Genomic DNA, 14,932 nt, shown 5'->3' with positions numbered 1-14,932 from the left:
GTTTAGCACCCTTTGTTGTTGCTGTTGTGTTGTTTATGATGCAAGGAATGGTGGGGGGGCAGGCTTTTGTATGTTAGCATAAAAAATGGTAGCATCGTTGTACGTGCAAGGCACTAGGGGACTTTTTGCGAAGTTGAAAATGTTGGGAGTGCTTCTCATGTTGAAGCATAACAAGCTATGCCCTTAACGTTTTCTTGTGCAGCCAAATACCAGGCTGCAAATGCAACGGCAACGCTTCTTGTTCTCCTTGACATTGCTCAAACATTATAGAGCCATGGTGTGCTTTTAAAATAAAAAAAAACTCCTAGTTTTAAACAATGATCCTTACATTGTTTAGGTTATTTACCTTTGTTAATCACCAACCTAATTGTATCAATGAATAATTTTTTAAAAAAATCAACTTGTATTTTGAAGCATTCCATTCTGATCAAGAAACTCAAAATAATTTCTTGAGCAATAGAGTGTTCAGCTTTTTTTAACTCTAAATTATATATTCCATTCCATATTTTATAAATGTATCATTTTGAGTTCTGATAGTTTAAATATATCAAAATAAATTATTATGTATTTTTAATTTAATTTTTTAATATATAAATTTCACTGCAAATTGAAATCAAAATAAATAGTAGTTGAGTAGATATATTTATATACGATAGCATTTAGTAAATATCTCATAGTATAAAATACATATATAATTAAGACAAAGAAGATATATTATTATTTCATATTTTAAAATATATAAATTCATTTCAAACTATTTTAAAGATTGTCAAAAAATGAATTCAACCTACAAATCTTAAGTTATTAGGTGAAATTTTAAAATATAATTTATATTATTTTTTAATATATATTTTTAAATAAAAACTTTTTAGATAGATTAAATTGGTTCTCTAAATGAGATAGATTTATTTTATTTTTTATCTAAAAGAATATGTATTTGTTAAAAAAAAGAAAAAGAAAAAAAAGAAAAGGGGAATAGCTAAATGTTAGCCTGGGGATGTTCTGTTGAAAACAAAGAGAAAGCAGCCCACGAGTGGTTGACCTTCCTTGCATATAAGGCCCCTTTCATCTCTAGTGACCCAATTCATAGGAACAGGCCATATCCTAATTTTTTTTTTATTTTTCCAATGATAGATACAAGCAATTACTTGGATGAAAGCCTCCTGAACTTCGGATAAACACAATGCTTGATATTTTCTCATCCTTCGAAGCTGGCAATACTCTGCCAAGCATCAGCATAGTTGTTGACCTTATCACCTAGGCCCTAGCTTTACAGCCATTATCAATGCCAAAATGAACTACCATTAGGAAACAAACAATAAAGTATCCCCCTCGATTTTATAAGTTTGTGAAAGATATTTTAAAATGTTTGTTTAATAATGTTACGTTATTATAATTTATAACCATGGTATGGTATCGTTCGTGGGATAATAATATGAATTTTGAGGCAGAGGATTTTTATCGTCTATTGTACCAAAGTGTCGGGGATAGTGTTGTTAAGTATGGCTTTGCTTTACTTGGGTTAGATTTTTTAAAATATATATATATAGGTGAAATTATTAATAAAATCCCATCCAACCGAATTAAAAAAAAAATGAAACAGGTGATGATATTAATAAAAAACTATACTTAATTAATTGGAATGGATAGTGCAAATACTTAATTAACTGAATCAATAACAAATTATTATTTCCACTCTAAACCCCAAAGTTCTAGTAAATGCAAACTCCATGCACTTTCACACAGCAATAAAGGGATGGTTCCAGATTAAAATTATTGAACCCTATTTGATCCATGTCCAGGTTAAGGATTCAAGTAAATGATTGAATGGCTTGATTTGAGTTGATTAAAACTATGCTATTTAAATATTAATTAAAATTAAAATAATATTATTTTGAATTTAAAAAAAATAAACTTTACGGTGGAATTTCATCACTTCTAGAATTTATTATTATTATTATTATTATATCCAAGTAAAGTCCCGCGGCAACACTTATCCAAATGGAATCGAGAGGGCGAGCCAGACCTAAAAACACAGCGTTTCAAGAACTACGGGTGGCATCCATATATTGCATCCATATGGGACGAACAGACGAAGAAGAGGAGGGGGCAAGAAGGAACAATCAAATTAATAGAGTCTCCATCACTATCATGAACTTGGCTTGAATTACGAGAGGCCACTCCCCATGTCCTCTAGTGCCAAAATATCATCATGTCCTCTAGCAATTTTTGCAAGGGGTGATAAGTTATTGCTTTAACATGTAGCTTCACTCCCCTCTTTTTCTGTTTTTATTTATTTATTTATTAATATAGTATTCGGATAGCTTACATATCTTTTGACTAATATATATATATATATATATATATATATATTTTAACTAATCTTATAAATTATAAAGTTAATAATTATATAAATCATTTATAAAAATCAAATTACTCATTCTTCTCTTTTTCGGCTTTTCTTTCTTCTCCATTGCCTGCCTCCATTTTTTTCTTTGCGTTCCCCTTTTATTTATTTCAATTCTGTACTCTTTCCATAGAATTATATTAGAAAAAACTTATATATAATTTAATTTTCAACTTGGATTAAATTAATAGATTGTTTAAAATTATATTTAAAGCTATTTTTATCCGATGGCTGTAAACCAGTAAAAGACCACAAAATTTGCAAGGGAACGGATAAAGGAAGGAAGAAGGGGTAAGCTGCCACGTGACTGAATCATTTGATTCGAGGAGTGGACATGTCCCCCACCATTCTCAAGACAAGGTGGGACTCCCAGGAGGTAATACGTGTCGAGTTCTGAGAGGGACTTTTAGGTGGATTTTTCCACAAGGAGGCAGTTGCTTGCGCCATCTGCGTGGCGGCTGCTGCTGTTTGCTTTTTCTTTTTAAGAAAAAAAGGTTTTGATTTTTACTGTTGAGTAGACATCGACGGCAGTTCTGTGGTCGTTGGATGATAGATGCTTTACTTGTATGTCAGTAGATATTTTGTGGCCGTTAGATGAATAGTCACATTTTTCTTTATCTTTACCATGACCAGCTTTGCTTATGCCATTCTCGCTGTTTTATGGTAGCCTTAAAGTAATTTTTATTTGTATATATATTAAAATAATATTTTTTATAAAAAAAATCAAAGCAATCTGATAATACAAAAATAAATAATATAAAACAAATAATTTTTTTTTTTAAAAAAAACAAATTAGCTCACAACTTCAAAATCAAAGTTAATAAACCCACCACCTCAAATCGAGTAAGTTAACTTAATTATTTTAAAATAAAAATACAAATAATTTTTTTAAATTAAATCAAAATACAACCATATGAAATAATTTATTATTATTCAGTTTAATTTAAAATTCAATATAGACTAAGTCTCTAACCGGATTAGGTTGAATTAATTGTTAGACCAAATTTATTAGAACGTGTTTATTTTGTGATCAAAGTTGAGGCTGAGATTAAATATAATTTAATTATGTATAAAACTCATCTATATAAGATTTTTTTTTGGTTTTTTTTGTAGTGTTTTTCATGGGCTCTGTACACAAACCTCAATCATGAAAACAAACTCATCCTTTCATGTCAAAAACCAGCCTTGTTGCTCCTTCTCTGATTGAGAATCTTCATTTTTTAGTCAATCAATTTGGTTTTTCCTTTCGTTGAGAATGATAATTAATTATTATTTTTTTAAGCATGGGTTTAATGATCATGGATGGTAGCGGGACGTCGATTTCTAATAAAGACATCTTGACAGTTTTGGTCTTGAGAATTAAGCTTTGAAGATCTAATTTATTAAGCGTTAAAAGATATTTCATCTATTTGATTGTCCAAAATTAAAATGGCAAGAATTATAATGTCATTAACCATTCATTATCCCGTACGTCCCGAAATTATTACAGGAATGCGATAAAACTCTCTGGTTATTTATGAGGTGCTGATAGTTTGATAACGATTTTTTTAAAATATTTTTATTGAATATATTTTTAAAAAATTAAAAAAAATACAAAAACAAACAATCTTCCACCAACATTACTAAATGTTACCAATGTAGTTGTCTGCGCAGCATCATTTTATATAAATGTGCGTGTGACGAAGCCATCCTTTTTCTTCTTGGTTTGCTTGCCACTCAATGCTAGCAACTTGGCTTCTATTTTAAAGTACTTGATATATATATATAAAGGAAGAGAGGTGTGATTAATGTTTAAATTCGTTTGAATCAGTGTAATACACTGTCTAATCTTGAATATATGCTTGAAAAGCCATTGGACACGGCATTATTAATGCTACAGGCATTACTTAAAATACATTTTATTACATTGGACGAACAAGTTACATGGAATAAAACTGAAACCAAAGCAGGAAAGCGCCACTCTAGAGTGTAGGTTCAATGAACCTTGGAAACACTTCAGCAATAATGTGCAGCTACACTCCACCTCATCGGATTTTTTAATTTAATTTATTTTTAAAATTTTATATATAACAATATCGTTAACCTCTAATTATTCACATGGGCATATATTCCGCATGGATTCACCTAATAAAATTCAATAAATCGAGAAATTCCATGTAATGCTGGATATTATACTAAATTTCACCTGCATGTGTGTCACCATTAGCAATTTCATAATTATTTCATTGTTCTGCCTGGTTGTTATTAAAATCAGTATAAATTGCGGGTCAATTCAATAACTCGTTGACTTTTCTGATTTAAATTTCAAGTTAAGCTAGATAAAAATTAATTCGGTGTATTTAATTGAACTGACAAATCAACTCGTAACCCACTGCTGAGTGCATCATTTTTTAGGCATTAAAATTGAGCGCTGCAGAATTTCCGACGAAGTAAAATTCACACATGATACGAACCCCGTTTATCACTCTCTTCCCTTTTGGATTTAATATAGAGACCATTTTTCGACTATGCTAACCATGTTTTTGTTTTAAATATATTTTAATCTTAAATAACATTTCATGCGGGCAATGAATATTATTTCTTAGGACTATTTTTCAAAGTCTTGTCCATTGCACAACACGCGATTCTATATATATATATATTATTTTTATATAACCAAGGTGTTATTGGAATGATTTTTGTGTATCAAAATTAAAACTCTCTTACGTTGAATATCAGATAGATAATTTATCCAGCAAAAAAAAAAAAAAACATAGCCGGAGCTGCCGAACCTGAAATGTAAAACGATCCTTTTAAAATTTAATGAATATTTTTATTATTTTTATTATTATTTTACTATTTTTATACAAAATGGGCATTCAAGACTAGGTGAAAAGTCACTTATAAGCCTTGACATGCAACTTCTAGGAATGCATGTTGAATATATTTATATTTCGTGGACTACACATACACAATTGATAAGTTTTTTTTTTTTGAACACGCGTTCAAATTTTTGCACATAAATTTAAAATTTAAGATAGGAGTTCAGGCCACTTAAACTTGGTTTGATTAAAAAAATAAAATAAAATAAAATACATTTAAATATATTTTAAAAATCAATCTAGATTTTAATCGGATTAACAATAAAAACATATTAACCAAATTCCTGAATCGACCCGCTGTAACCATATCAAAATCGATTAAAGGAGAATAGAAAAGAATCAAAACTTTGTTTTTTTTTCCTTTTTGGAATATAATAATGACTTTCTTAATTTAAATCACTGGCAGGAAACATTTTATTGTGATTACATGTAGCAAAATCAGTGTACCGTACAAAATATATCCAGCAATTTTAGAAAATAAGATAAGATAGCAAACTGTCGAGACCAAGAAGGGCTCCAAGGTCACAATCAAAGCACAAATTTAGAAGGTGTAAAAATCAATTTAATGTAATTTAATTATAAAGCTGGCATTAAAAATCTTTAAATATCTAGCGTCCCCAGAATTTGGTGACTGTCCTGGAACTTAAAAAAATAAAGGGTAAACTGAAATCTAATAAAATAATTAAAATAAAAACTATGAAATCAAGCAAATATAATTAACTAATTAATAAATTAATCAAGGATGACCTCCTTCCACGAAGGAAGGTTTCGATGCATGCACGTTCGGGCGCCGTCCCGGCTCTAAGCGCTGTCCGTTTCAGTTCCAGAAAACTTATGGTGTAGTTACTCACACCATTATTTTCATCATTCACTTAATTTGTTTCCTCGTCACTTTTTTTTTGCGAGGGGATCTCAATACTTCGTGTTCATATAGAGTATTTCGTACAACTTTTGTTCAATCCCACCAAGGCAAATTTATATTGGCTTGTGATTTTAAAACAATCGGAGCTTTTTTTTTAATTGTTCTTGAAATAATAAACTTGAGATTAATACCTAATTAATATACGTTTGTTTTGTGTTAAATAAATAAATAAATTATAATAGATTAATAATCCATACCAAATAATTATAAAGTTTGAAAGAATGATTTGATAATTTATGATAATAGAATAATTTTTAAAAATAAATGATTCATTTACTTTAATTTAAGAGCTTTATAAAAAAAATTTAAGTATTGATAGATTGTAAGGGAAATAAAATAGATACAAAAAATGATAATCTCACTTTTAAATTATCTTTTGAAGTTTAAAAACTAGAAGAATCACACAAATAAAGAAAAAATAATTCCTTTTTCATTATTCTTATTTATATCATTTTCAAAAATAAATTTTACACCATTTATAAAATTCTACTTTAAATAAATTTTTTTTCAAGTTAAGAAATCAAAATAAAATCTAAATATGCAATCTATTAAGTAAATAAAAGGTAATTCTAAAATATGTAGCTAGAAATTTCAAAATATCCAAAATGGCACCCAATTCTTTTGAACAAAAAAGGTAATACAGAGAATTAAATAAAAAAATTTCTCCACCACCAAACATGAAAAAAAATATTATGCCTAGCTTCTTTGGATTCCATCCCTCACCAAAATCTTTTGTGTTTTTTTTTTTGATCTACACCCATTTGTCCACCTCACAACACAGCCATAGAACACCATACTTTGAGTGTGAATAAGCACACAAGAGAAGATCCAAATATAATAAACTCTTTTCAAACTCTCAAGAAAATAAATAAATAACTCCAAATTATCCAAAACTCCAACCATCACCACGGTTTAACCACGGTGAAAACCACTCTAACCATGGTTATCTATAACTTCACCCACCCAGATAGACTGCTTTCCAGTTCCCTGTCTCTTTCAGACAATTTGCCACCTTTCTCCCTCCCTCCTTGCATTTTTCTCCTTGTTTTTTTTCCTCCATGAGACAGTAGCAGTAGAAAAATTTAACACAAAAGGCTTGAAGGCATTTAAGGTCCCTACTTCTTCTCTCTCTGTCTAAACAGTAAGCACAAGAGCAATATCATGACACAATAGAAGAGAGATTCTTCTTCCTCCTCCTTTTCTTCCTCTTCTTCTTCTTAACCCCAGAAAGGTAGAAGAGAGAAACTTTGTTAATTTCTTCAATGGTTGCAGCAGCTCTTACGAATCCACAACTCGTTAACTTGGTAAAGATACAATTTTTTTTCTTCGTTTCTTTATTTATCAATAAATCCATTGGATCCCATGTCTTAAATTTTGTATCAAACCATGTCTTTTGTGGTTAAGTGTTGTTATGTTGCTTGATCTTCTGTGCTTATTAATTGTACTGTCCTGGAATTTTGTACACGCTATTAATTGTCGATATCAATCAATATCTTGTAATTAATTAATCATCATTTATGTCACACAGAAAAGGGAATTCTGTTGATTCTTAGTGTCTTTTCATGTATCATGGTGATGACCTTTTTGGTTCCCTGCTAATTCATGGTGCGTCGTGTCCTTGCATCGCTTAGTTTTCAAGAAAGCTGGCTCTAGGAGACTTATTATACTTGTTTGCGTAATAAAAGGCTTGAAATTCATCGTAAAACATCTAACATCTGATTTTGTTAAAGACTTGCAGTGTTGCTATTGTGGAAAGGGTGAGTTTCTTTCTTTCTTTTTTCTCTTCTTACTTAACAAGCAATTTAGCTGGAAGTTTTTTTGTCTAGTAAGCTATGAATAATCACACACATCTCTCTCTGTCTCTCTTTTATTTTTGGTAGAGAATCACATGCTGTTTAATCTTAGTTGTTAGTGATGTAACAAAATCTATTTACGGGTAGATCTACGCTTTATATGGATTATAGTTTTGACCCTCTTAAAAGTTGATGATCATCAGTGAAGATGGTGCCCTCTTGTATATTTTGTAATTGTGCTTATGACTGAGTCGTTGGTTGCTAACTTTTAATTTGAAAAATTGTTGTGTTTTCTTGATATCTTGACATGTAAAATGGCGTTGGGATATTGTATGTAATTTCATTTCATTTCATTATAATTGGTTTATTTTTGGTAATATAGGTATGCTTAGATGTAATTAAGACTACCTGTGGGGCATGTCAAGACATAGCCCACCGCCTAGACACCCTGTTGACGTGTCCGAGTGGAGGCTGGGATCCGCGGTTTTTTCGCTTAGGTTTCGAATTTATGTTGTCTGCTTCTTGGTGATATTGATTTACCATCAGGTTGAGACAATCATGCAGTTTTTATTTGAATATCTCTGGAATTAATTTTTTCCACTGACATGAGAAAAGCAAGTTCATTTTTTTCAAACCGTAACTGATTTTGATAATGTTGATGATAAAGCTTGCTGTATGTTACGTTTACATATTTGTTTTTTTGTTTGTCTTACAAATGTCCAGCTAAAGAGAGCCTTAATGGACATATGATTATATTTGTATGTTGGTGGGTATACACTTTGTCGGTCTTCTAAAACAGTTACTCTGTTTTTTATTGTTAGATAATTAGGTATTAGTCTAATTCATGGTGTCTATGCTATTCCATACTCTGTGTTTTACATTAAATCAGAGTTTAATGATTCATTGTACACGATCTACTGCAAGATAGAGTATTGGAGAAACTTTCACCAATTATTTAAGTGCATTTATTTGGCTCGCAGGAGCTTAGCTGTGGCTGCCTCTTCCTGCATCATATACTCTGAATTGCAAAGAATAAGAATAGGTGAGCTTCTAAGCGATAGCTGTGCACGGAGGTTGATATCGCAAGAGAGGTGAAGCAATTCTTAACTGAGCATAGTCATCCATTCATTTCTTAAAACCAAGCTGACTTTGGCGTGTGCTGAAATGGGAATCTATGAAGAAATGGAATTTTGCAACAATCTGGACTTTTTCTCGGCACCTCCTGGAGAAATGGATGTGGTTCCAGAACGCGAACCAGAGGCAACAATTGAGGAGGATTACAGCGATGAAGAGATGGATGTGGACGAGCTGGAGAGGAGGATGTGGAGAGACAGAATGTTGCTTAGGCGACTTAAAGAGCAGAGTAAGAATACAGAAGTTGTTGATAATGCAAAACAGCGTCAGTCCCAGGAGCAAGCACGAAGGAAGAAGATGTCACGAGCGCAAGATGGTATCCTGAAATATATGCTGAAAATGATGGAAGTTTGCAAAGCTCAGGGTTTTGTGTATGGGATCATTCCTGAGAAGGGAAAGCCAGTGAGTGGAGCATCTGACAATCTCCGGGGATGGTGGAAGGAAAAAGTCAGGTTTGATCGGAATGGGCCTGCTGCTATTTCCAAGTATCAAGCAGACCATGCAATCCCTGGAAAGAGGGAAGATTGTGGTCCAGCAGCATCCACACCTCACACCTTGCAGGAACTTCAGGATACAACTCTTGGATCGCTTCTGTCAGCCCTGATGCAGCACTGTGATCCACCTCAGAGGCGTTTCCCACTGGAGAAAGGCGTTGCCCCCCCGTGGTGGCCCACTGGGAATGAGGAATGGTGGCCTCAACAGGGTTTGCCCAAGGATCAGGGTCCTCCTCCATACAAGAAGCCTCATGATCTGAAGAAGGCTTGGAAAGTCAGTGTTCTAACAGCAGTGATTAAGCACTTGTCTCCTGATATTGCCAAGATTCGCAAGCTTGTTTGTCAGTCTAAATGTTTACAGGATAAAATGACTGCCAAGGAGAGTGCCACTTGGTTGGCAATAATTAATCAGGAAGAAGCACTGTCTCGAAAATTATACCCAGATAGCTGCATTCCCATGTCTGCTGGTGGTAGTGGTTCTTTTATCATCAGCGATTCCAGTGATTATGATGTTGAAGGAGTGGATGATGAGCCCAATGTTGAAGTAGAGGATTGCAAACCTCTTGATGTCAATCTTTTCAACATGGCAACAGCAGCTGCACCAAGAGATAGATTTATGATGCCACCAGGGGCTCCACAAATTAAGGGAGAACATGTTGAGACAAACATGAGTTTCATTCAGAAAAGGAAGCAGCCTGCTGGTGAGCCACATATGATGGTTGATCAAAAGGTGTATAGGTGCGAGTATCCTCAATGCCCCTACAATGATTCCAGAATTGGGTTTCTCGACGTCACTGCAAGAAATAATCACCAAATGAATTGCTCATACCGCACAAACACTTCTCAGGGATTTGGAATGTCTAATTTCCAAATTAACAGTGACAAACCAGCTGTGTTTTCTCTCCCATTTCCCCAAACTAAGGCAGCAGCTCCAAACCAGACCCCTTCATTTAATGTTTCAGGACTTGGACTTCCAGAAGATGGGAAAAAATCGATTTCTGATCTTATGTCTTTCTATGATACCAATCTTCAGCGAGACAAGAACATGAATCCTGGAAGTGCCAATGTTGTTGGAGATCAAACACAGCAGCAACTGCAAGAGCAGAAATTTCAATTCCATCTGGACCGCAGGAATGTCAGTTTTATGGGGGACCAAAATCTGCTGCAGCAACAGCAACAACAGAAATTTCAGTTTCAGCTGGATTCTAGGAATGCTAATGTTGTTGGCGGTCAAAATCAACACCAACAGCAGAAATTCCAATTTCAGGTTGATGATAGCTTCTATGGCCAAGGGGCTATAATGGGAAACAACATAACTGAAGTGACCAGCATGCCAGTGAACAATTCTGCTTTTCCATCAACTGAAATTGAGTTTGATCACTGCAAGGCATTTGATTCTGCATTTGATGCCAATGTCAATGATAATGTTGTTGACTTCAGATTTGGCTCTCCGTTCACCATGCCACCAGTTGAGTATTCCATGGATCCAATGCCAAAGCAGGATGCTGGCATGTGGTACGTCTAACACTCTGGGAAGAAAGGCATCATCAACACAGAGTCTGCTTCATAGTTGCGAAACTTCATCACCAACACAGTTTCTGCTTGATAGTGCTGAAACTTCTTCCTTGCGAGTTTTAGTAGCTTAATATGTTCGTATATGTAGATGTTTGTGAACTTCTGAGTTTATGTTCTGCTACTTTATGTTGCTAAGTCTAGGATTTCTAGGTTGCTTTCAATGCAGTATTGAAGAGGGCCAATAAAGAACTGGCAAGGACCAAACCCATGTTCAGTACTGCTGTCGAAAAGTTTATATCGGCATGTAGTTAAATATATGTGCACGCATATCAATATATGGTGGTTTCATACGCTATGCTGTATTTTGTGTTTGTGCAACATCCCTGCATTCCTTGATTGGTCTATTTTTTGATCCCGCTAGATATGATTAGAAAGGGACCTTATAATGCCTCCACTTTCTCAGCTTGTTCAATGCACTTGACCAGTTTTTCTAAAGGTACTTGAACAGAAATGCTTCTTTTCCTGTGTGCACAACACACCCTCACACAGACGGCAGAGACAAAGTAGTGGTGGAGTCCAGGAAGAGTTGATGGATGTTAGCTGAAGTTACAAGAAAGATGTGGAATTCTATCAGGCAGCAGCAGTCAAAAATTGGCAACAGTATCTACCACATCAACCATGGACTCATCTTTTTTGCATCTCAGGACTTCCAGCACTAATATGCTTTTCTGTCTCGGGTCAAAAAACTTTATGGAAAGATTCTTTTGCACGTTAAACACATGCCTTTCTTTTCTGTTTGAAGCAGCGATGATCTGATAGGGCTGTTTTGATATCATTGATAGGGCTGTTTTGATATCATTCTTGTTTCTGTTTTCTCTATTTTGTGTACAAATTTCAACTCATACACGGTTGAACTCCTACTGAGGGTTCAAAATCTTTACCATGGATCCAAGCTCTCTCTCATCCCTGAATCCCTATCTTCCCTGCCTAAGGTTTGAGGCTAGGGTGTCCTGGTGGAAGACATGACATGGGGAGTTAAATTCATGCACCGAGTATATAGATGTGCGAGACTTCCTGGTCTGATTGGAGGCGGGAAAAATAATTAAATTGATGGTTTTTTAAAATACATGTACCATGAAAAATTAATGATTTGATACAAACACATGGAATTATCCATCAGATGTTTTATAAAGTATTTTTTATTTTTAAAAAAAAAAACTGACTTGATGCTTGTTTTATATGCCAAAATCATAAAAAATTCAACTAGAAAACATCAATTTTACAACTTTCTCAAAGAAAAATAATTGAAACAAACACATTCAATGGCATTATCAATCAGACGTTTAAGAGATTAAGAATCACACTAGACGGCAAAATATAAGACAGGTCCCATGCTTTTTGTTTGGCATGGGGAAAAGAAAATCCTGGGAAGGTCAGTCAAAGTTAGGCAGGTTTTGGAAGTGAAGGTATTTGCCAATGGAGCGAGTCCTTTTCACCCCCTGCACCCTTTCCTTCAACCCCATCTCTTGTCTTCAATTTTCCAATTTGGGCCTTCCTTTACATTATCAGACAAGCGTGTGCATACAAGATGCTTGCACACTATTTCTTAAAGCTAAAATAGACTCTACAAGATCTAGAAGAGACCATGATCCCCCAATTATGTTTGTGTTTACTAATTTATTTTTTTAATGGTAAATTTCATTAAATCCTTGAGATATCATATTATGAAAATATACATATATCACATAAATCTTATTTTTTTAATAAATAATAAAAGCTTATTGAGAATGAAGTGAATTATTAATTGATTTATAAAGACACTGTGTCCACGCTCTGTGATCACTAACATGAAAAAAAATACTAATTCAATAGCTAAATAATAATGTAAAATATTAATTATTCATAAATTTTGTGTTTGGAGGTGGAACCCTCGAGAAGGTTTAGAATAACAATCTCGAGCTCTTGCTAGGTATCAAATAAATTACTATTTAAATCGAGATAAAAAATTTACTGACATGTAAAAAAAAGGTAAGAAAAAAAAATTTATAATATCTTTTTAATCATAAAAGTAGTTTATGTAGCTTTTAGATGCTCCAAACAATTATTATAATAAATATTCTGCGTGATATAATTTGTCACCATCCAACCTTTCTATTATTCACTTGGTAAAATTCAATGCAAATTCTAATGATTCCTTGTCATGGGTCCTCCTCAAGGAAAGTTGAGGGATACTATTTATTGTCTTGAATTCTTCTTCTTTTCTTCTTTTCATGTAGTTTTAACGGTGAAGAATTTGGAGATGTCTTAATCTAGTTTGGGTAGCTGGAATAATATAGCTTTATCACAAAAATAATAATAAAAAACCATATTTTTTTTTCTTTTTTAAGAAATGGTGGATAGATTCAGCAAACAAGCAACAGGCCTAGAAAAGTTGAATAGGAAATTTTTTTACACAGCCTCTATTTGGGTTAAGAGCTACACAACAATCAGGCCACCCCAAATACGTTTATACCTTGCCAAAATCACATGATATCCTATTGGAAAGTAAGTAAAATACTATGTATTAGCCCTTAGAATGCTGATCAAAAGATAAATTTGCAGGACAACCAGGGCGTCACCTTGTTAGCTCCAAAAAGTGGATATTCTGGTTAATCTGCACCTGGCCATGGACATCATCCAATGGAATTGGGTCTTTTATGCAGTTATTTGGGGATCTATAGGTGCAACTTCCATTTGTGTCATGATCCTCAATGCCATTCCTATGTTTGTTGGCTCCTGGTATGTCCTCTTCTCTTCCAGAGATGTAGATATTACCTGTATCTATTCTCCCCTCAGCTAAGTTCACAAAGAAAAGTAACGTATACATGGACTAACTAATGCTTGCAACTGTGACGTAATCTGACAGGGCAATCTTCAACATGACGGTGGAGGGATCTTTTTGGGTGTGCTCGCTTGGTATAATCATAGCAGCACTCCTTCCTCGTCTTGATGGCATTCAGATTGCAAGAGAAGCTGAGAAGTTCGGCTGTAACGTTTTGAATTAAAGAGAGGAAAAGGCTATAAGCCCTTGAAGGTTTAGATGTAGGAATAAATGAATGAAGGGTATTATGGTAATTTAATAAAATTTGATAAATATAAATAAGAAGTAAAAAAAATAAAAAGGTGTGAGATTAAAAGTGAAAAACTGATGGGAGAAGAGAAGAAAAATAAAAAAAAAATAAAAGGAAAACAGGAAGGAATTAAAAAAAATAAAAAAAAATCGAAGAAAATAAATTAAAAAGTAAGATTTACGCTTTAACATGTATAACGGTTATGGAAGCACCGCGTGATTGTTACGCTGGAGGAGATTTTGGGCTTGATGGGTCTAATTTAAAGTGAATCACGTATGTGTTAATTCACCTCAGGCCCGTATCTCATAGGCCCACAGAGTCTTCCCACAAAAAAGACCCACTCAGCAGATGAAGGCCCAGATAGAATAACCTGGGCCTAATCATTCCTTGATTAATAGCTGATTAAAGTCTCTTTGTAGCTTAATTATGCAATTGTGGCCTTTCCAAGGCAACAGCGGACCCTCTTAAAGAGTGGTTATGGAAGCAGCCTCCCGTAAGGTTTTTGTTTTTATATATTATATATTTATAAGAGTCCTTGAATTTATAAATTGTTTAATTATATCCCTACATCGCAAATCTATGCACAATTAGATCCTTAGCTTATAATTTTTTTCCTACTCATTTCCAAAGCTCAAAACCTCTCTTTCCATGTGTGTTTAACATGTATACGAGTTTCAAGCAATAAAATACATATTC

The 14,932-nt window shown here is 33.6% G+C and overlaps 2 protein-coding genes across 2 annotated transcripts; both read left to right on the top strand.

Annotated features, from left to right (window-relative positions):
* Nucleotides 1-7,176: 7,176 nt before the first annotated feature.
* LOC105131627 (ETHYLENE INSENSITIVE 3-like 1 protein) lies at nt 7,177-11,488 on the top strand. Its single transcript, XM_011034676.1, has 2 exons — nt 7,177-7,494; nt 8,964-11,488. Exon 2 carries the CDS (start codon nt 9,148-9,150, stop codon nt 11,134-11,136), a length of 1,989 nt encoding a protein of 662 aa, XP_011032978.1. The 5' UTR covers nt 7,177-7,494; nt 8,964-9,147; the 3' UTR covers nt 11,137-11,488.
* A 2,073-nt stretch (nt 11,489-13,561) lies between these two features.
* LOC105131626 (phospholipid-transporting ATPase 1-like) lies at nt 13,562-14,281 on the top strand. The gene is made up of 2 exons (XM_011034675.1): nt 13,562-13,904; nt 14,032-14,281. Exons 1-2 carry the CDS (start codon nt 13,792-13,794, stop codon nt 14,168-14,170), a joined length of 252 nt encoding a protein of 83 aa, XP_011032977.1. The 5' UTR covers nt 13,562-13,791; the 3' UTR covers nt 14,171-14,281.
* The last annotated feature ends 651 nt before the right edge of the window (nt 14,282-14,932 follow it).

Source organism: Populus euphratica, unplaced genomic scaffold (assembly GCF_000495115.2).
Source record: "Populus euphratica unplaced genomic scaffold, PopEup_1.0 scaffold24.1, whole genome shotgun sequence".
NCBI classification, from domain to species: domain Eukaryota; kingdom Viridiplantae; phylum Streptophyta; class Magnoliopsida; order Malpighiales; family Salicaceae; genus Populus; species Populus euphratica.
This window is presented reverse-complemented; position numbering and strand designations above follow the sequence as displayed.

Bases quoted from the DNA above. Each gene is read 5' to 3' on its own strand.
- LOC105131627 (XM_011034676.1), top strand. From the start codon at position 9,148: ATGGGAATCTATGAAGAAATGGAATTTTGCAACAATCTGGACTTTTTC.
- LOC105131626 (XM_011034675.1), top strand. From the start codon at position 13,792: ATGGACATCATCCAATGGAATTGGGTCTTTTATGCAGTTATTTGGGGA. The intron at 13,905-14,031 runs GTATGTCCTCTT...GTAATCTGACAG, and splicing joins CCTATGTTTGTTGGCTCCTG to GGCAATCTTCAACATGACGG.